Source organism: Macaca thibetana, chromosome 10 (genome assembly GCF_024542745.1).
Source record: "Macaca thibetana thibetana isolate TM-01 chromosome 10, ASM2454274v1, whole genome shotgun sequence".
NCBI classification, from domain to species: domain Eukaryota; kingdom Metazoa; phylum Chordata; class Mammalia; order Primates; family Cercopithecidae; genus Macaca; species Macaca thibetana.
In genome coordinates, this window is record NC_065587.1 from 37,098,419 (window position 1) to 37,120,093 (window position 21,675).

Genomic DNA, 21,675 nt, shown 5'->3' on the forward strand with positions numbered 1-21,675 from the left:
TGAAAGTATGCCCTACAATGTGGGAGCGGGAGTGTGCAAGGGCCCTGGATACAGAATCTTCTTGGGTTCAAATACCCTGTAGAGGTTTCCCATTGGTACTTGGTGCTCACCTCATGTAAATGAAGGGGTGACCTGCAACCAGTCTGATTGGCTGCAGAGAGCAACCAATCAGAGGCTGAAGTGAAGTTACAAAGTTACACCCCTGGCCAGGCACTGTGACTCATGCCTGTAATCCCAGCACTTCGGGAAGCTGAGGCAGGTGGATCACCTGAGGTCAGGAGTTCAAGACCAGCATGGCCAACATGGCGAAACCCTGCTTTAGTCTCTACTGAAAATACAAAAATTAGCTGGGTGTGGTTGTGTGCACCTGTACTCCCAGCTACTCAGGAGGATGAGGAATGAGAATTGCTTGAACCCAGGAGGCAGAGGTTGCAGTGAGCTGAGACTGTCCCACTGCACTTCAGCCTGGGCAATACAGCAAGACTCCATCTCAAACAAAACAAAACAAAACAAAACAAAAACAAACCACAAAAAAACAAAACACAAAATAAAGTTACACTCCTATGCAAACATCTGATTGGTTGCAAAAACCAATTTTCATTCAATTTTACATCCGCTGGGTTTGCAAAGGGTGTAGCCTGTGGTCCTTTTGTTACTTAGGCCTGGAATGTTAGGGTTTTCCTTTCAATTTAGTTCTAGTAAGTCAGCGTGAAACAGCCTTAGGTTCCCTGACCAGACCCTATTCTCCTGCCTCAAAGGGACAAATTGTCCGTAGGTGGGACAGGAGGGACCCCATTCCCCCCCATCCCTCTAGGAGCACACAAACGCCACCCAGGGCTGCCTCGAGGAGGAGGCCTGGGGCTGGGAGGACATGGACTTTGCTTTTGCCTCCTGTGTGTGGCTCCACGTGCACGTGTTACCTACTGGAAATTGTACTTTTTTTTTTTTTTTTGAGACAGTATCCCACTCTGTCACCCAGGCTGGAGTGCAGTGGCACGATCTTGACTCACTGCAACCTCCGCCTCCCAGGTTTAAGCAATTCTCTGACTCAGCCTTCCGAGTAGCTGGGATTACAGACACCTGCCACCACGCCCGGCTATTTTTTTGTATTTTAGTAGAGACACGGTTTCACCATCTGGGCCAGGCTGGTCTTGAACTCCTGACCTCGTGATCCACCTGCCTCGGCCTCCCAAAGTGCTGGGATTACAGGCGTGAGCCACCACGCCCAGCCTTATACTCTTATTTATAAATTGTATACTTTTGAAAAACACAAAAAATGAAAAGACAAGACTCAGACATGTCCTGGTCACCACACACATGGAGGCTGTAGACTGGGAAGCTATTCTGGGCTTCCTGGCAAATGATCAGTGAAGGCCTTTTAAAGTCACCCTCGGCCCCTCCCTTGCGCTCAGCCCGGAGCCTGCAGGCAGCCGGCAGCATCCGTTAGAATTCTCCTCAGACTGGGCATGAGGCTGGCTTTCCCGAGGGATGGGAAGGCAGCGGCAGGTACGCTCTGCAGGCTGCACCTCCCTGGGCAGAGGCGGGCAGGGTGTCCGTGGCTGTGCCCAGAGTGGGGGCTGGGCCGTGATGTTCTTCTCACAAGCTTGATGTCTTGGGGTGCGGCACGTTGCACTCCCTCGGTGGCACCTGGGTTCTTCTCTGAGCAGACGCCTCACCTGCCTGTGAGAGTCAACAGCAAAGCCGCAGCCAGGAATACGCGTGGCGGCAGGGCGGAGACAGCGTCCTGTGCAGGGGACTCCAGAGGGTTCCTCCCTTGCCCCTTCCTAGTCACACGGAGTTGGAGCATCTCATGGGGTGTGGGAGAAATACAATTAAAAACAAAATCTCCTGCTACCCCCCAGACCTCTCCACCAAGGCAGAAAAGAAAGAAAACCGTTTGGCCATTGATTGAGCATTAAACCAGGATGCCAGGTGCACGACGTGCAAGCTGCTGAGAGTTTGCAAAGACAGAGAGAAATCTCAGCCTGCACACAGCCGGGCGGATGCAGTCCGCTACATGCATCTCTCCTTGAAAGACAAACAGGAGCTCGTCTTCCAGCGGGACGGCTTGACGGCACCATTTGTCACACAGACTCCATCTCACATCCACCTGGAGACTGGGGTGACCATCTGTGCCAGCAATTAGCTGGCTTTATCCAAAGGAATAACAAACTCCTCGTATTTCTACGACAGGAGGTGGTTCTGAAGCATCGTGGCTGCCAAAGTCAGGCTTCTAGCCTTGGGCAGGGAGCAGGGAGGCAGGTGCTGCCTCCCTTGATGTCCACGTTTCAAAGGTGGTGTATCCTGCCCCTGAGAAAGACATCCCTGGCTTGTCCCCAGGCAGGGGGCTTATTCAGCTTTTAAAAAGATTTACCCACATTTGGCCGGGCGCGGTGGCTCACGTTTGTAATCCCAACACTTTGGGAGGCTGAGGTGGGCGGATCATGAGGTCGGGAGTTTGAGACCATCCTGGCCAACACGGCGAAACCCCGTCTCTACTAAAATACAAAAAATTAGCTGGGTGTGGTGGCGGGCGCTTGTAGTCCCAGCTACTCTGGAGGCTGAGGCAGGAGAATCGCTTGAACCTGGGAGGCGGAGTTTGCAGTGAGCCAAGATTGTGCCACTGTACTCCAGCCTGGCGACAGAGCAAGACTCTGTCTCAAAAAAAAAAAAAAAAAAAAGATTTACCCACATTCAAAGAATCCACAATGAAGAGCTTTCTGAAGTAAAAGCTGAAAGAAAAGGGGTCTGTTTTCCTTTTTGCAGGATAGAAGATTAATTTAAAAATTTTTTTCATTTGTGTTTGACCCTTGCAGGGACCACTGTCGAAGTGTCCGTCTGTCTGTCTGGCCTTGCAGCAGCAGGGATGAGCTCGAGTCCGCACATGGGGTGCGGGAGGGTGGGTGCTCCCAGTGCAGAGTGGTCCTGGCTCCCAGTCTCTGCCCTGCCCCTTCTCACCGCGGGGTGATCCAGTCCAAAGTACAGACACCCTTGAGCCTCAGTTTCCCCCTTCATGAAATGACTGCGTGGCCAGTTCCTTCCTCAAGTGGTATTACAGGGACGAGACTGCAGGGGATTGGTGAGCACAGTGGACTTTAGCCACCATTGGCACCGTGGCCTGTGGGCGGGGCCCCGGGGCTAACAGCTCCTGCTTTCTGAAGGGGAGGTGGGGGGGTGTGGGGGCTGCAGGGGGTGGGTGTCACTCAGAGGGGAGCACGGCAGAGAGGGGGCCTATGGCAAGTTTCTGGATCAGAGGGGCATCGACACAGAGCTAGAACCCTGAGGGTGAGCTGGGAAAGGGCAGGGAGGGCTCAGGGCTTCGGCTCTCTCCTGTCGCAGCTGCCCTGGCCAGGTAGCCCAGTGGGACGAAGCCTCCTGGTGGCAGATGCTGCCTCTCATGACTGTTGATGTGCCAGGAAGGTATGGCCAGGGGCTATCCTGGCTGGGGCTGGGATGGGGGACGGGAGCCAGGATCCCAGGGTGGAAAAGGGTGGATCTTAAAGTCCATGCCACACCCCCCAACCCAAGGTGGATTCTCCTTCCTGCCGCACCAGTCAGGGCCTGGGGAATGAACTGGCCGCTAAGGGTCACGGGCCCCCCTCCTCAGCTCCTCTCCTCATCTGTAAATGGAGGCAGGGAGGAGGCATTGCCTGGGGCCACCGGAGGCCAGCAAGGCTGGGCCGCAGAGCCACTGCCCAAATGCAGGCTCCCAGGCCTTCTCCCAGACACTGTGGTGTGGGCGTCTGAGACCCTGAGAGGCAGCCTCATGCACTGGGGTGGGGAGCCAGAGCGAGGGCACCCAAGGCCTCCCACAGCAGCCTCCTCGATGTGCTGCTCCCACTGGGCTTGGTGCACACAGTAGGTGCCTATTAAATGTGTGTTGAGTGAAACAGACAATTGCAAACTGGTAGAGTGGGGGCTGTGGGACTAGGCACAGGAGCCCAGGGGCTGTAATCAGGGCCAGGCTGTGTGGAGCAAGGGCCCTGGAGGAGGGGTCATCAACCTTAGGTCACCTCCTGCAGGCCACGGTGCACAACATGAGACAAGAGGCAGGACCACGCCAGCCAACAGGGGACAATCCTATCAGACAGGCCGGGGACCACACCATCAGATAGATAGGCCCGGGACCACACCAACCACGCCATCAGATAGGCCAGGGACAAAGCCATCAGACAAGCCGGGGACCACACCATCAGACAAGCCAGGGACCATGCCATCAGACAGGCTGGGGACAAAGCCATCAGATAGGCTGGGGACCGCGCCATCAGACAAGCCGGGGACCACGCCATCAGACAGACCAGGGACCACACCATCAGATACATAGGTCGGGGACCACACCTTCAGATAGGCTGGGGACCACACCATCAGACAGGCTAGGGACCACACCATCAGATAGACAGGCTGGGGACCATGCCATCAGATAGACAGGCTGGGGACCATGCCATCACATAGATAGACTGGGGACCACACCATCAAATAGCTCAGGGACCATGCTATCAGACAGGCTGGGGACCACGCCATCAGATAGACAGGCTGGGGACCATGCCATCAGATAGATAGACTGGGGACCACACTATCAAATAGCTCGGGGACCATGCTATCAGACAGGCTGGGGACCACGCCATCAGACACGCTGGGGACAAAGCCATCAGACAGGCTGGGGATCACACCATCAGACAGGCTGGGGACAAAGCCATCAGATAGACAGGCTGGGGACCACACCATCAGACAGGCTGGGGACAAAGCCATCAGATAGACAGGCTGGGGACCACACCATCAGACAGGCTGGGGACAAAGCCATCAGATAGGCCGAGGCCCATGCCATGGGGCCTGAGGTGGTGTCTGCTGTTACCTGGTCAGGGAGTACAGCGTTGCCCATCAGTGCCACCTCCCTGAGGCCCTGGCAAGCGTCATTCTCTAATGCAGACAGATGGCTGGGGCGCCAGCAGGAGCCAGACTGCCGCGGAGCAGGAACTGGGCGACTAAGGGTGATTTGGGCCGTAGAGAAGTGATTGATGTGGACAATGGAGCCAGCAATGTGGGCCCCGCGCCACCCTGGCTCCCTGTGCGAACCCAGGGCTCTGCTGGCCTGGCAGGGCTGACTCCATGGACAGGGGTGGCTCATATAGGGCTGACTGGAAGTCATCATGTCACCCCCTGTAATCATGCCCCCAGGAGCTTAGAATAGGACCCTGATCCCTCCTTTCTGTCCTATCCCCTCCTTTCCTTCCCATCTCCTCCTTCCTGCCTCATCTCTTCCTTCCTGTCCCATTTCCTCCTTCCCATTCCATCTCCTTCCTGTTCCCATCTCCTCTTCCTGTGCCACCCCCTCCTTCCTGTCCCGCCCCCTCCGTCCTGTCCCGGGCCCTCTTTCCTGTCCTGCCCCCTCCTTTCTGTACCTATTGACCTCATCTGGGCTGCAGCTGGTCACTGCTCCAAGGGGTAGGGGGAACAGTGTAAAGTCCTGGCCCGCTCTCACCTTCAAGGGCATCCCTGAAGGACCATATCCACTGTGGACCTCCTTGGGATCAGCCGAGGTTTGTAGAGGTGACATCATAGCCCAGCGCATCCCTCCGCCCTGCCCTCCTCTCTGGGCAGCTGACTTGGAGTTTGTGATCGGAGCTCTCCAGGCCCCTGAGCGGCTGGTGCCTTGGCCCTGCAGTTCTGCGGCCGAGACCCCTCCTCCACCAGGGCTGCATGAAGCAAGGGCGAATGGCCCTTCTGCCCTCTGCCTTCTGGCCCCAGGACACCCTCTTGTCTCCAGGGCTTCTGTGCTCCTGTTCCCCGTGGCTGCCCAGGGACAGGTGTGTGGGATGGAGGAGGGTGGGAGAGGCTGAATCCGCCCCAGTGGGCCCCCAGGTGCAGACCCTGAGGCAAGGGAGAACAAGAAAGTGAAGTAAAGAACACAGCCAGAAACCAAGAATGAATCCCAGCCCGGGCCACTGTGAGCAAAGAGAGCTGAGCCCCAGGGAGCCCTGGGACAGTGTGGGAGCGGAGGCCTGGGGCCCCTCTGGGCAAAGCGGAGGGGGGTTTATGTCCCAAGCCCTGCCAGTCGTGGATGGAGACACACACTTCAGTGTGGGCTCCAGAGACAGAGGGAGCCCCAGGTCAAGAGCTGCGGGTGCTGGGCCAGGTGGGCGTTGGCCAGCGTTGCCCCCACTCATGGCGGGTCCACCTTAATTTGACGGGTGTGACACTCTCCTCACACACGTGCACGTTCAAGAGGTAGTAACTATCTGTTTCTGTAACTGGGTGCATTTCGGTCTGGAGCCATCGAGCCGGGGGCGGCCATGAATCCCAGGCAACTCGGGGGGCCCACTCCAGGGTTGCCTTTTGGAGGCCTTGGGGTGGCTAATGCAGTCCCACGTACTGTTAAGGACCTTGAGATGGGAGATTATCCCGGATGGTCGGGGTGGGCAGTGTAATCATAGCCCCTGTAAGAGAGGTTGGGAGGGTCAGAGTCAGAGGAGGAGAGGGCACGACGGAAGGGAGAGAGAGGCTGGGAGATGCTGTGCTGCCAAGGAGGGCAGGAGCTCTGGAAACCACAAAAGACAAAGGAAACGAACTCCTCTGAGGCAGAGACCCAGGGTGCCCCGCACCGTCGCGCAGACCGTGCACTGCCCTGCTCCTGGGGCTCATTCACACAGGTGACTCTGGCTGTGGGATCCCTGGGGCTGGGCTATCTGCCGCCCTGGGGGATGCTGCACCCTGCTTTCTGTCCCGTCTACTCCAGCTTTTCACACTCTCTGGTGCCCTTGTCCTTGGGCATCTCAGGAACTGGAAGGAATTGGGTCTTGAGACACAGCTGAACCTGTGAGTGCTGACCTGAGCAAAGGAGACGCCGGAATGAGACATCTCCACACACAGAGAGCTGCAGCCGACGCCGGCTGGCGACTTGGGACTTGAATGCTTAACGGGAGGCTCCCCTTCCCTTGCGAGGGTAGGACGGGGTTGGGGGCACATGTCCCAGGGGCTGGCTGCACTTGCTCCTCAGCCCCAGCAGGTGCATCTCCCCCCACGAGGCCCTGGTTGCCGTCATTCTTCTAGAAGGCTGCACTGAAGGGACCCTCTGATCCTCATGCCAGCTGCTCCACTGTTAAGACAGAGACAGGAGCTCCTGGGCTCATGCACCTCCCTCTGCAGGTGTCCAGGAGAAGGGGCACTCGGGGGTCACAGTGTGGGCTTGTGGCCCATGGGGTGGGACTCGAGCCTGCTCTGCCTTGGGTTCTGAGCCCAGAAGCAACACCTCCCTCATGCGGGTCCTCACGAGGACCAAGTGGAAGACTGGCAGGGGGCGGGGCCTCAGAACTCCACCCACATTTGCACACTCAGCCTTCCCACGCCCAGCCACAGCTTCCGTCCCTCATCATTGTCCTGTCGTGGTGGTGAAAACCATCTCTTTTCTCCACTCGTTTTCCTCAGGTTGTAGTTTGGGGCGGAGGTTTGAAAATTGCCTGTCCTTGGTAGTTGGTGGGAGTGCTGGGGCACCTTGTCTTGGGGTCTTCTCTTCACACAGACCCCTGTTGTGGCTTCCATGGTCCCCTCAGTCCCTGCCTGGAAGGAGCACGCAGGACCCTCCACCTGCCCCAGTGGAGGGAGCACAGAGCCCAAGCAACCCCCTGGAGCTGTCCCCAGCATGGCCTCCCGGTCTCGTGGTTTCTTCTCCAGGTAGAGAGCAGTGAGGAAGGGAACCCAGCCTCCATGCCTCCTGCCAGCCCAGCTGCGCCCCGAATCACCTCCCTCATGAAAGGACGTCAGCCTCTGCTTGGACACCACGGAGACAGGGCCCTCCTCGTGCTTCAGAAGCATCGACATGTCGGAAAATCATCTTAACGCCAAGTCTGGAGAAAATGGCTTTGAGGTTGTGCACGCAAAGGAAGGAGGGAGAGCCCCAGGTGTTGCCGAGGGCGGTGCGGCTGACAGAGCCAGCAGGGCGGTGGCGTGTGAGCCATGCTCTGGATATGTAAGGATCCGAGGCTGCTGGCAATGTCTGGGCTCTACGCTCGCCCGTCTGTCTGCCACAATCATCTCTGGGTGGGATTAGCGGAGACTTCACTCCGTATGATCCACTCTTTCATATTTAAATCTTCACGAGAGAATGAATCACTTTTACAATAAAAGAGAAAGGCTGTCCATGTTGTCAATATGCACACAGCAAGTTGGAAGGCCGGGGAGGGCAGCGGGTGGGGACGCTGACCCAGGTGCCGCCCTGCAGCCTGGAACAGCCCTGGGCCCGCTCCACTGCCCCCTCGGGGTTCCCTGTGGAAGAGGCCACAGAGTGGAGGGGCTGGTGGGTAGAGGGTATGGAGCTGTAGGTGTGCAGTGCGGCTGCACCTGGCAGAGGTACTTCATTATCAAGCAAAGGCCGAGACAAGGTACTTGGAGCTCCTTCATTCGCAGCTGGTAACCCCCTGCAGGCATAAGGCTGGGCTGGACTGGGGTCTCCGGGAACCCATGACAGCCTCGGGCAACCTGGAGCCCACCGCTGCCCCTCCCCAGGTGCTGCCCCTCGAAGCTTCGCCCCATGATTTAGTATTTTAGAGCTGGCACATCTCATTTGGACGAGAACAGCCATCACAGAAACAAATGCTCAGAGCGGACCGGTGTTTTTTCCCGGCCACCCTGGGATGAGCATGGCTCACGTTGCACACCAGGAAGCCCAGGAGCGGGGAATTGAACCAGTTCCATCCAGTCCCTGGCAAGGGACCACCCTGTGTCCGAAGGCCACGTCCATTTTTCAGATTGCAGGAAATGGCTCAGCCTGAAGTTCAAGTTTTCCTCTGCGCTCCTGTTGATTAATGTGGCAGAGAGAGCATGCTGTGGAATACGCTGGCAGAAATGTCAGGCGAGCTAAAGCGTTTCATTGCAAACACTCAGGCTGGCGGGGAGGTGCCGTGGCACAATTCTGCAGAGGGTATTTGGCAATAACAACAAAATCACAAAGGCACAAACACTGTGACCCAGAAACACCAATTTCGCGGTAGGAGCTGATGCCGCAGGGGTTTGCCCGGAGCACAAGGAAAGATGTGCTCGCTGTGCTCGCTGGGACAAGCAAGAGATTGGAAACAGCTCGGTGTCATCATTCAGGGTGTCGTCTGTATCTCCTGATCGCTTAAGGGGTTCGAGGCTGGGCCCCAGGGGAGGGGCTCCTGATCCGGCAAGGGCCCTGCCCCCTCCCCAGCACAGAGTTGGTGAAGGAAGTGGACATTCATTCGTTCAAGATGTTCTGAGTATTTCAGCACCACCAGGCCCTGTGAAATCAAGGTCTCCACAGATGACGGTGGCAGTTTGAGTTCTGGCTGAACTGTCCTCTACAGCAGTCACTGGGGGTTGCGTTTTTCTCACACTGACTGGTCATGTGGCACACGGAAGCCGTCCACGTGCCGTGGGGAAGTGCTTTGTCTCCTGCCTGGGCGCCCACCCGAGCCAGTGAGTACAGCCCTGCCTAGTGACAAGGTGAGTGTCCTGTTCCCAAGTCATGAAGATGCTCTTCACTGGGGCGGGTCTGCCGAGTTGGGAAGGGCACTTACGGTTTAAACCGAGAGATGCTCCCTGCATTTGAAATAGAGAACATAGAGTTCTTTTTTTCTTTTCTTTTTTTTTTTTTTTTTTTTTTGAGACGGAGTCTTGCTCTGTCTCCCAGGCTGGAGTGCAGTGATGCGGGTGATGGGGCAGACAGTCAGGGCGGTCAGGTGGGACCAGGTGGGCATTTCCCGAGGATGACCCTGGAGGTCAGCTGCCCGGTGTGGGCGGCCATGACCTTGGCAGCCTGTGACCTTGGTGGCCGTGACCTTGGGTGACGACATTTTCTTTTTCTTTCTTTTTTTTTTTTTTGACACAGAGTCTTGCTCAGTCACCCTGGCTGGAGTGCAGTGGTGCGATCTCGGCTCACTGCAAGCTCCACCTCCTGGGTTCACACCATTCTCCTGCCTCAGCCTCCCGAGTAGCTGGGACTACAGACACCCGCCACCACGCCCAGCTAATTTTTTTTTTTTTTTGTATTTTTAGTAGAAACAGGATTTCATCATGCTAGCCACGATGGTCTCGATCTCCTGACCTTGTGATCCACCTGCCTCGGCCTCCCAAAGTGCTGGAATTACAGACGTGAGCCACCACGCCCAACCTGGTGAGGACATTTTCTTCTGCCAGTGCAATGCCCAGAGAGGCAGGCCACTGAGGGCTGGGGCAGTGACCCCCGGGGACATCGCATTGGGAGTCCCTGGGTGTCACAGTGCAGTGTGTACTCCGCCGTGGCTCCTGGATGGCCACCCATGGGCAGTGGAGCTGGGGCAGGGACGGCATTCCAGGTCTGCAAAGTAGGGAAAGTGACGGCCCAAAGGAGCGAGGGTCCAGGCGAGCCGCACACCGAGCAGCGAGGGTCTGGGCCAGCCGCACATGGGACAGAGGCTGCAGAGCACGTGCTGGGACGGCACACACCAGGTGCTCGGCCTGCTGTCCCTAGAAAGTGTGGGTCAGAAAGAACGGACGCGCTGCGTGCTCCTTGCTGGAAGTGGCGAGCAGCTCTTCCCAGGCTGGATCTCTGGACACTCCCTGTGGTGCTCTTGCCTGGTGGTCCACCGCTGCACACGGTACATGGCAGGCTCCGTCCCCTCGGTGGCCACTCTGTCTCCTCGTAAGGCACGTCAGAGAAACAAAGCCCTGGACAGCTGTGGCTGGGCTGGGCATTCCCCTCAGTCCCTCTAAGGGTGGGAAGTTTCCAAAACAATCTGTTATCCACACCGAGCCCCTTGACCAGAGTCCAGTAATGGGATGCTGGCGGTGTCCAGGTGCCCCGAGGCAGGCAGGAGAGGAACCGTACTGGGTTCATCCAAGGCCAGCTTAGGTCCTGGGAGCCCAGGACTACCAGAGAGGAGAAAGGCAGGGCAGGGACACAGCACTGAGACGGAAGAGAGCACGCCCAGAGCAGAGACCCCCGAGAGGCCAGAGACCCCAGGAGGGCAGAGACTCTTGAGAGGTCAGAGACCTCTGAGGCCAGTGACCTCCAAGAGAGCAGAGACCTGTGAGAGGCCAGAGACCCCTGAGAGCAGGGACCCCTGAGAGGGCGGAGACCTCCTAGAGGGCAGATACCCGCTTCCTTGTTTTTCCTTGTTTGCCAACGTCAATGTCATTCTTGCCCTCCCTTCCCCGTCTGAGTGGGTGACCGTGGTGGCCTTAGTTACCCTCACGTGGCTTTAGGACCCTAAGAGCATAACTAAGCCCCCAAAGGCTCTGGTCTTCCAACAACACGATTCTTAGAGAGCAAAGCTCCTGCGGCTGCTGTGGGTAGGGCAGGTATGACTCGCTGTCCCTGGGAGGCGGGGCCCTGCTGGCACCTCTGCCGGTGAGAATCAGGGCTGCTCTTTCTCTGCGCGGCTGCATGGGGTGAGAGCCTCTGTCCCAGGGCAGATGTGGGGACAGGCCGTGGTGGAGTGTGCGGGCCTGCTGGAGCTGGGGCGCCCGGAACCGTGGTTTGTGCAGGCCCCAGGAGCCTCTGTCCTCGTGTGATCTTCGTGCGCTGATGACTTTGAGTCACATCTGGATTTGGGGAAGGACGCTGGTTTTAGTTCCAGCTCTGGCAGTCACATCTGTGGGATCATGGGCAGGTCATGTTCCCTTTCCCAGCCTCAGTTTCCCCATCTGTGCAACATGCATCCTCCTGTTGTGAGGATGTGTAGGTGCAGGACATGTCCACCTCACCCGGCCCTGTCTGCAGGCATGAGGCTCTGTGAGGCGGGGCCCTCCCTGGGGGCTGTGTGGGGATGAGGCCCTCACCTGGGGGCTGTGTGGGGATGAGGCCCTCACCTGGGGGCTGTGTGGGGATGAGGCCCTCACCTGGGGGCTGTGTGGGGATGAGGCCCTCCCTGGGGGCTGTGTGGGGATGAGGCCCTCACCTGGGGGCTGTGTGGGGATGAGGCCCTCCCTGGGGGCTGTGTGGGGATGCAGATGAGGCCCTCACCTGAGGCCTCTGTGGGGCTATGCTGTCAGCTGGGTGAGGGGAGCCCTGGGCCATGGTAACAACAGGGCCAGGAACTTGCCCCTTTGCCCAGAACATTCCTCTCATCTGCCCCCTCCAGGCCTCGGCTTCCACACCTTTCCCTCCAGGGGACCTCCTTTTCCTTTCCTAGTTCCCCTGCCCCCCTCCATATTCACCTGTGCACATGCCGGTGAGCAGGTGTCCAGGCTGGAGTGCTGGTGTCTGGGTCCCGGTCCTCACAGTCCCCACACCATGGCTGTCTCCTGATGTTTTTGGCTGACTCTCCCTGGAAGCAGAATGTGAGGCCAGGGTTGACGTGGAAGCCATTCATTTCTTTGGGAGGTGACTCAGGAAGACAGGGAGTAGGGAAGGGGCACGCCGGGAAGGGCTGATGACTTAGTACCCCTGCTGAGCACCCTCCAGTGACTCCCCTGGAGCGGGAAGGAGGCTGAGTATTTATCCAGCTCCTGCCTGTGGGGATAACAAACGAGGGATGCGACTGCCTGACACCCGGCCTGCCCCGACCCAGGCAGAGAGCCCTGGGCAGAGCCCCCTATTGCTACCAGTGTCCTGTCCTGGCTATCATTCTCACTGCTGTACTTGCAGCGTAGTGGCCCAGCCACAGGACCCCCCACCCCCAGGGTTCTGCCCCATCCTGACAGGGCTGGCCTAGAGCCTGGCATGGGGGCCCGAGATGAGACCTCAGTGCCGTGTGGTGCCTGGGGTGGGGACCGACAAGAGTGGGTGGGAGGCAGGTGCTTTCTGAAGTGTGCCTGGCCTGACCTTTGTCCAGCGAGCTCTAGACACAGCTGCTAACCCTCAGGGCCCCTACGCCTGCCCCTTTGCCTAACTGCAGACTGGCCCTCAGTGGCCATGGGTCTTGAACCAGGTCAGGTGGTGGGGGTTGAGCTGAGAGGGCCTTGCTGCAGGCCCTGGGTAATTGGCTGGGGTCTGGCCCTGGCTGGGGGTGTCCCCAATGGCTCTGCTAGTCACCTGGTTAGTTGGCCTGGCAGGATGAGAAGTGGCAGGTCTCACAGACCCAAGGAATGAGCCGTTCCTAGTGAGATGGGAGGCCCTATGCAGGCTGAGTGTGCCCGAGTGTGAGCACTTGTGTGTGTGCACTCATGTTCACATGCCATACCTGTGTGTGCGTGCAAGCATGTGTATATGCACTTGCACGTGTGTGGGTGTTGAGTGTAAATGTGTGCATGTGGGTGCATGTATGTGTACAAGTGTGCCTTGTGTACACACGAGTGTGCCTGTGTGTATGCATGTGCTGGCACCTGTGCATGGTGTGTGTGCCCATGGGTGCATGTATGTGCACAAGTGTACCTGTGTGTATATACGAGTGTGCCTGTGTGTATGCATGCACTGGCACATGTGCATGGTGTGTGTGCATGGGTGTGTGTGTGCATGGGTGTGTGTGTGCATGGGTGTGTGTGTGCATGGGTGTGTGTGTGCACGCTGTGTGCATGTGCGTGGGGTGCATGTGTGTACGTGTATGTGTGCTGGGGAGGGCCTGCTCACCACGTGCTGCAGGCACCGTGCGGGTGCCAGCCCCTCCTTGTCTGCCTTGCTCTCGCTGCCCTGCCTTGGCTCCCAGCCTTCCCCTACCCGGTTCTCTCTCTGCTTGGCGTCATTCCTTTCATAAATTCAGCCTGGCCATGGTTTCCATGGTGCTCTGATAAAACTAGAATTCCAGTCATAATTGCAGGGAGTGAGGGAGCTGGGAGAGAGGGAGGAGGCGGTAGGAACCTTTTCTGTACAGAAAGCTCAGGTCTCAGTGGCTGTGGCTGGTTTTTCTTCCTTCAGAGGTATTTAGAGTGTATAGAATTCTCTCCCAAGAGCTCCCCTGTTGCCTCGCGATGGTGACGGGCCAGCACTGTCCTCCTGGGTGGGTCTTATAGCTGATGGGCTTCTGTCTCTGTGCTGAAACAGCGTGGAGCTCAGCAGACCTGCTGGGTGGGGAGGGCTTGACCTGGGCTCTGGCTTCATGGGACTGGTGATCGAGGGTGCCTGGGGTGGCTGCCCCGCCAGTGTCCCCAGATCTCCTGCTCCATGATGGTGGAATTCCACGATTGTATTTCCATTCCTGTGATGTTCTCATCAATGTCAGTGTTCCTCGGGCTGGGGTGCAGTGATCTCCTATGCCTTGCAGTGAACAGGGGTTGTGAGAATTCCCTGCAGGGGCTGGGGCAGCAGAGCCCTACATCCTCCGTTCTGTGCCAGCCAGGGGGGTGACGAGTCAGCCAGGTCCCGAGGAGCACAGAGCGGATGAATGAATGAATGAATGAATGGATGGATGGGTAGGTATAGGGAGGTGGCTCTCCCACCCCAGGGCACATCTGACTCTCCTGGAGAAGTTGTTAACATGCAGATTTCCAGGCCACCCCAGCTTCTGATTGCCTGGGGCTCAGCTGGGGCCTGGGAAGCTGGTCTGGAACAGGCTTCCTGGTGGTTCTGACGTGAGTCCACCCATCTGCCTGCCCAGGAGACACAAGGCTCAGGGACAGCGGGAGCACTGCAGGCCTGTGGTTGGGAAAGGGGCTTTCCTCTTTGTCCCCCAGAGGACAGCGTTTTGGCTGTCAACAAGGCCCTGCCTCTGCCCTAGAGGCTTGGGGCTGCGCGGGGGGGCTTGAGGAACCCTGTGCGTGAGATGGAGGCAGAGGCAGGGAGGTGGGAAGGGGGATGAGGCAGGGACACGCCCAGCACAGAAGGCACTTCTGTGGGGCTGTCAGCTCTCGGGGGGGGTCCTCCTGTGGGGGTGTCCTCCTGTGGGCGGGGGGTCCTCCTATGGGGGTGTCCTTCTGTGGGGATGGTAGGGACATCCTCATTAGCTCACAAGCAGATGGTGGGTGAGTTTTTTCCTTCCTTCCTTCCTTCCTTCCTTCCTTCCTTCCTTCCTTCCTTCCTTCCTTCCTTCCTTCCTTCCTTCCTTCCTTCCTTCGTTAATGAGACCATGGTCTTCAAGCTCAGGGAGGCTGTGGGCTCCTGGCAGATTACCAGAGCCTTGGCTTCCTCAGCCAGTCAAATGGGAACAGTGACCTAAGGATACTCAGCCCCAGGGCGGCCGGAGGCTCCCTGCACACAGCTGGGTTCAGCCGGGGCTCCTGGGCAATGCCTGGCAGAATCTGCCTTTAAAGTCCTATCTCTCAATCCTCTTCCTCCTCCTCCAGAGATGCAGTGAGAGAGACAGCCCCCAGCTCCAGGGAGGAAGCTGCGAGAGGGAGGGGCAGGGAGAAGAGAGGAGAGGGAGGAGGGGCTCGGAGGGAGGCTCAGAGGCGAGGGAGGTTCAGACCAGGGAGAGGCTTGGAGGGGAGAGAGGCTCTAGAGTGGAGAGGACAGCAGGGACCTGGTTGCAGGCAGTGCTATACCCTGGGCCACCTCCAGAGTGACAGGAGGGGTGGCACCAGGCTCTGCGGTTGGTGGAGGGGGCTCAGACTAGACCAGGGCAGAGAAGGAGCCAGGCAGCCAGGCACGAGGCTCATGAATGACACCAGTTCCTTAACCTTAAACATTGCGGAGTGTCAAACCCTGGGGACGAATCGGGCCACCGTCCTCCTCTGAAGGCTTGGGGATGTGGACAGGTTCAGGCAGGGAGCCTGTGGAGGGCAGCAGTCGAGGGTCCAGGTGCCACTCTGGGCCAGGAGGGACACTGGCCTGGCCGCCAAGGCCCGAAGCCAAGGAAGGCAGCCTCTGCCTCCCTCCCAGCTCCCCTGGTGGGGCCAACCTTGGTCCTGCGGGCAGGGCCCTGAGTGCTAACTTCCACCTTATCCCACGTCCCAGCTCACAGTGGCAGAGCTGGAGTTCAGCCCACGACCCTGTGCGTCGGCACCTGTGCCCTCACGGCTGTGCTGTGCTGCCCGGGGAAGAGGGAAGAGCTGGCATCCCCTCTTCACCCAACGCTCGCCACAGCCTCTGGGTGCACAACGCAGGCCCCCCAAGGGCTCCACATGGTGAGTGCCCTCTCCCTGTGCCCACCTTGTGACCACACACAGCCGAGGGGAAGGGGGACCCCAAGGCGGCAGGCTGTCTTTGCCCCCATCCGGCCTCCTCCTGGCTCTGGGCTTTCCTCTGTTGGGGATTTAAGGCTTCCTGGAGAGAGCAGCTGTTGGGTGACAGGGTCTTCCCAGAGACCCTGCAGCCTCTTCTGATTCAGGGGCCCAGGAGTCCTCTCTCCAGCCACCCCCACCTCCGAGCCGGGCCGGTGCTGCGTGGAGAGGAAGGTGGGGGACCGAGCCGGGCCGGTGCTGCGTGGAGAGGAAGGTGGGGGACTGAGTTGGGCAGATGCGGCGTGGAGAGGAAGGTGGGGGACCGAGCCGGGCCGGTGCTGCGTGGAGAGGAAGGTGGGGGACTGAGTTGGGCAGGTGCGGCGTGGAGAGGAAGGTGGGGGACCGAGTTGGGCAGGTGCGGCGTGGAGAGGAAGGTGGGGGACCGAGCTGGGCAGGTGCTGCGTGGAGAGGAAGGTGGGGGACCCAGCTGGGCAGGTGCTGCGTGGAGAGGAAGGTGGGGGACCAAGCTGGGCAGGTGCTGCGTGGAGAGGAAGGTGGGGGACCGAGCTGGGCAGGTGCGGCGTGCAGAGGAAGGTGGGGGACCGAGTTGGGCAGGTGCGGGGTGGAGAGGAAGGTGGGGGACTGAGTTGGGCCGGTGCTGCGTGGAGAGGAAGGTGGGGGACCGAGCTGGGCAGGTGCTGCGTGGAGAGGAAGGTGGGGGACCGAGCCGGGCCGGTGCTGCGTGGAGAGGAAGGTGGGGGACCGAGCTGGGCAGGTGCTGCGTGGAGAGGAAGGTGGGGGACCGAGTTGGGCAAGTGCTGCGTGGAGAGGAAGGTGGGGACCGAGCTGGGCAGGTGCTGCGTGGAGAGGAAGGTGGGGGACCGAGTTGGGCAGGTGCTGCGTGGAGAGGAAGGTGGGGGACCGAGCTGGGCAGGTGCGGCGTGGAGAGGAAGGTGGGGGACCGAGCTGGGCAGGTGCGGCGTGGAGAGGAAGGTGGGGGACCGAGCTGGGCAGGTGCTGCGTGGAGAGGAAGGTGGGGGACCGAGCTGGGCAGGTGCTGCGTGGAGAGGAAGGTGGGGGACCGAGCTGGGCAGGTGCGGCGTGGAGAGGAAGGTGGGGGACCGAGCTGGGCAGGTGCTGCGTGGAGAGGAAGGTGGGGGACCGAGCTGGGCAGGTGTGGCGTGGAGAGGAAGGTGGGGGACCGAGCTGGGCAGGTGCGGCGTGGAGAGGAAGGTGGGGGACTGAGTTGGGCAGGTGTGGCGTGGAGAGGAAGGTGGGGGACCGAGCTGGGCAGGTGTGGCGTGGAGAGGAAGGTGGGGGACCGAGCTGGGCAGGTGCGGCGTGGAGAGGAAGGTGGGGGACCTTGCCCCTAGGCTGGGTGGGGTTGTTCTGTGTTTTTGCTGTCCTTTGGGTGAAGGTGGGGGGATCTTTGGTACCAGGAGATGCTGTGGCCACTAACACTTTAGCACAGACAAGGACAGGCTGAGCCTGGTGGGGATCTGGGGCAGCGCCCCTTGGGAGGGCAGGTGAAGGTGTGTGCTGGGTGCTGGGAGGGAGGGGCCTGGCAGCATGTGCCAAGACCCCATGAGATGATCAGGGTTATAGTTTATCTCCCCACCCTCACCCAGACCCCTCCCAGCCCTGCTGCCAGCCGACTGCCCCCAAAGGAAGGAGTCCTGAGCCCCCAGGCACAGGAAAACAACACTTAGAGAATCTCTAAGCGCCGCAGGGAGGGGCGGGCAGGGCCAGGGCTGCTGAAGATGGCCAAGAGGACCCCCTCAGAAAGGGGTGCTCCCTGCCACCAGGAGCCAGGAACCCTGGCAGTCTCCTGACCATGGGGGCCCCAAGGCTCCTCCCCTCTGCCTCCCGCCAGGGCCCTACTCAGCCCCTCCATGGGCGCTCAAATCCCTCAAGCTCCCGACCCACCTTCTCCCTCCCCTGCTGCTCCCCTAGCACCTGTCCTTCTCCTCTCCAGCCACTCTGAGCCCCTCATGTCCCTGGGGAGACCCCTCACTCCTGCCCTCTCCCTTGCTCAGGCTCTGCCTCCCACCGGCCCACCTTCCTCCTCCTCCAGGCAGCCTTCCTGGACTGTTCAAGCCCAAGCAAATGCTGCTTCTGCTGAGCTCCACAGGGTGAGCCCAGCACGCCTAATCCTGAGGTCCGGGAGGCTTGTGAGAAAGACTCCAGGGCCCCTCCCTGCGACTCTGCTGTCACCAGCCTCTTGTGGCTCAGGCTCAGGCAAGCAGGAGAAAAGCTGTTGGTGCCCTAAAAGGGAGCACAGCAGAGAGCCAGAGCCGCCCATCCAGGGATGTAGAATGACCAGGGCCTTGGCGGGGGAGAATCGGAAACGGTGGGTCTGGGAGGTGCCTGGGAACCCTCATTTTTAGAGCAGAAGTCCTGGGGTGAGGGTCCAGCTGCATCTTCTGTCTCCTCAGTGGCCTGCACGGGGTTGGGCCCAGGCAGGGGCTCGGTACCGCACCCAGGCCTGTCTGTCCACTGCTAAGGCCTTGACAAGGCCATGACCCCACCAACCACAGGACCCCTGGGTTGGCTAGAGGGGGCCATGGAGATCTGAGCTGAGCGGTCATGGGACCCCGGGCTCCCCGCTTCACTGAGCCTCCTCTGTGTCCAGCGCAGAGATCAGGAGACTGAAGCTCAGGAGACGGTGAGGACTTGCCCACACAGGCCCCTCAGTGGTCACTAGGCCCTGCAGGAGGTCTGCTGCTCCTTGAAGAATTAGGGAGGGTGGGTGGGCTGTGAGCAGAGGGATCCTGGCGCCCCCGCCCGCCAGCCTCTGGGGCCAAAGCCCTGTGGTGTTTGGTAAGAGGCCCAGTGCAGGCTGGCTGCTGCGTCGGTGTGTGTCTGAATGAATGAATGAGCGAATGAATGAGTGGGTGGGCACGTGCAGGCCCTCAACACTCAAGTCCACATCCAGGGCCCTTCGGACACCTTTATTAAGAGATACAGGGGTTTGTTTTCATCAACTGCAGACGGTGGGAGTGGGGGTGGGCGTTTGAGCTACGGGGCTGCGTCATCACCGGGGGCGGCTCAGGGGCTCCAGACTCCATGACCGACGCACTCATGGCAGGCAGGGCCAGCTTCTGGGCACACCTCGTGACCTGGCCGCAAGCTAATGATATAAGATCAGGTGTCGTGGGTGTGTCTGTGGTGCATGGACATGTGTCCCTACCTACAGCAAGTGCACAGAGAGGAGCATAAAAACATCAATAGGAAAAACCGACTTCAGTCACAGTCACAGTCACAGACTCCGCCCTGGAGATCCTGCGTCTACCGAGGGTCTGGGGCAGTGTGGCATCCACGTTGCCCTTTCTCAGAGCACCATCCTGAGAGACACCATTCTGTCTGTTCCAGGGTGTGTCCTCCAGGACAGTCCCTTCCAGGTGAGAGGGTGGAACGACCACACCTGTTTTTTAGATGAGAAAACCGAGGCTCAGAAATTATGGCCCAAGGTCCAGGAGCCCCAGAGAAGGGTCTGAGGCTCCCCTGTCTGGCTCCGAGTCCAGGTCCACGTTCAGAGCCCAGCCTGAGGGGCCTTAGCATTTGCTAAACTCTGAGCCCACTCCTAACACTCCTGAGCAGGGGTAGGGGCTGCACTGGCCTCTGGACCCCCCTGGCTGGCAGCAAAGCTCCTCTGCCCAGAGCAGACCATGTCATGGGAGCTCTGTGGGGGAGGAAGGTCCCTCTGTGCTCGCCCTGTTTCCCTGGGGTTGGTGGCCCTCGGTCGCTGGGAGGGCTGCCTGGCTGACAAGGTTTGTGGGAGGCAAGGTATGATAGGAAGTGCAGCGAATGGGCCTGACTCCCCTGGGCCCTGTTCTTGGTGAGCCGAAGGGTCCTGTGGCTGGAGAGGGATTTTGTGGGGCTCAAGGAACCCATCAACTCAACAGCCAGATCCAAGTGACTGCAGATACTATAGCATTCAACTCTCATTTCACAGACAGGGAAACTGAGTCTGGAGAAGGCAAAGTGGCTGAACACAGCCCAAGATCAGGTGTCCGGGTCCCAGGTCCACATGGCCGGTGCAGGCAGCCTGCCCAGAGCCCACTTCCCCTGGGCAAAGGCTGCTCCGAGACATGGAAATCCTTTGAAGAAAAGGCTGATTTTGCTTCCTGTGGCTCCCAGCTCCTGGCTGGTCCCGGCCAGCTTCTGCTGGGAATGTCTTCTCTTGGGCTCAGGCAACCTTCTTAAGCCAGGGGCCTGGCCAGTCCTGTCCTCTGTGGAGCCTGGATCCTAGAGACCAAGGAGGCGCCAGCTTTTTCAACTGCTTGGAGGCTGGGGCTAGGGCTGCCGCCGCCAGAGGGTGACAAATGAGTCTGTGCCTCAGCCCAGAGCTGCCGGCCAGCGATGCCTGGACGCACGGCTCCTTCTCACCTGAAGCCTGAGTTCCTGGGACCTGGCGTCTTACTCAGGGACCAGGCACCATCGGCCCTGTCCCACGTTCCCCTTTTCAAGGCCCCACCCTGAAGCCAGCTCGGGGCCTGGCTGCCAGACGTCATCCTGCACAGCCACAAGCAGAGCACACGGAATGCGCACCCCATCCTGGCCATGGCCACGTGGGCAGGTGCGGGAGACCAGGCCCCTGATCCGGTGTCCCTTCTGCCGAGCCTGAGAGGCCACAGCTAAAGATCGTGAGGCTGAGGCCTGAGCCCCCTCCCACTTGGTGTCCCAGCAGAGCCCCTGGGCCTTGGCCTGGGTGAAGATGGGAGGGAGGAGGGGAGGCCGAGGTCTGGGCGATTCCAGGTCAACCCATTTTTGTCCTTTTTGGGCTCATGGTCCCTTCTGGGGGCTACGGCTGCCTGTGGCAAGGGTGGTGGGAGGGACACCTGGCCCCAGCAGTGGCCCCCAGCTTGCCAGGCCTGAAGGGGAGAGTCAGGGAGCTTTCTTGGAACTGCCTGAGGAGGGGGGCATGGGTCTGCCTGGCAGGGTCTGCAGGCAAGGCCCAAAGGCACGGAGCCTGTGGGACTGGGGCTGGACTCCCCGAGCTAGACAGAGGGGGTGCAGGCCTCAGAGATGTGGACATGGGAACAGCAGCCCAGACATCAGAGGCCCAGCCCCACACAGCACCTTTCATTTCCTTCTCTGGAACCATCCATTAGTCCGGGAACAAAGAAAATGGCCTTTGGCTGCACACTAATTTCTCCTTGTGAGAGGCCCTTTTCCTATCTGGGAGAGGAGCACTCTCTTGTTCTGGCTTTCAAAGAGGAGATGGGGGAGGGGTGGGGAGGAGTTGGGGACAGGCCCGGGAGATGCGGATGAGAAACAGGGGTTGGGGGGTGGATTGGGGGTCCCAGGCCTCAGACTCCAGCACAGGCTGGCCTCTGCCCGACCCCCATCAAGGCTCCCGGGTGGGGGCTGCTCTGTTTGTCGGGGGCAAGGACCCATGGCCAGGCTCCTCCTGGACACGGCCTGGGGCGCAGAGCCTAGTACAGCGTCTCGCGGGTGGCATTGCTGGACAGGGTGTGGTTGCTGGACACGCTGTTGGCCTTCCTCGAGAAGGCTGGCCTCTTCCTCCTACGCCGCCACACAGGGCAGAGGCAGGCCAGTGTGGCCAGGAAGATGTGGCGGAAGTTGGCGGAGACGAGGTTGTACAGGATGGGGTTGATGGTGGAGCTGACGTAAAAGAGTGCGTTGGTCACCATGTAGAAGTAGTGGTAGAAGTCGTAGAGGAACCTGCGGGGAGACGAGGCACTC

General features: G+C 59.5%; 2 protein-coding genes across 2 annotated transcripts in view; both read right to left on the reverse strand.

Moving 5' to 3' along the window:
• OGFR (opioid growth factor receptor) overlaps positions 1 to 21,675 on the reverse strand; it is a 431,648-nt gene that overhangs the window by 33,571 nt on the left and 376,402 nt on the right. The window lies entirely within an intron of this gene.
• The window catches only part of NTSR1 (neurotensin receptor 1), a 65,822-nt gene continuing 63,037 nt past the window's right edge, over positions 18,891 to 21,675 (reverse strand). The window contains exon 4 of the mRNA XM_050745097.1: positions 18,891 to 21,654. Coding sequence (XP_050601054.1) covers positions 21,405 to 21,654 — 250 coding nt within the window. The 3' untranslated portion in view covers positions 18,891 to 21,404. The remainder of the gene's footprint in view (positions 21,655 to 21,675) is intronic.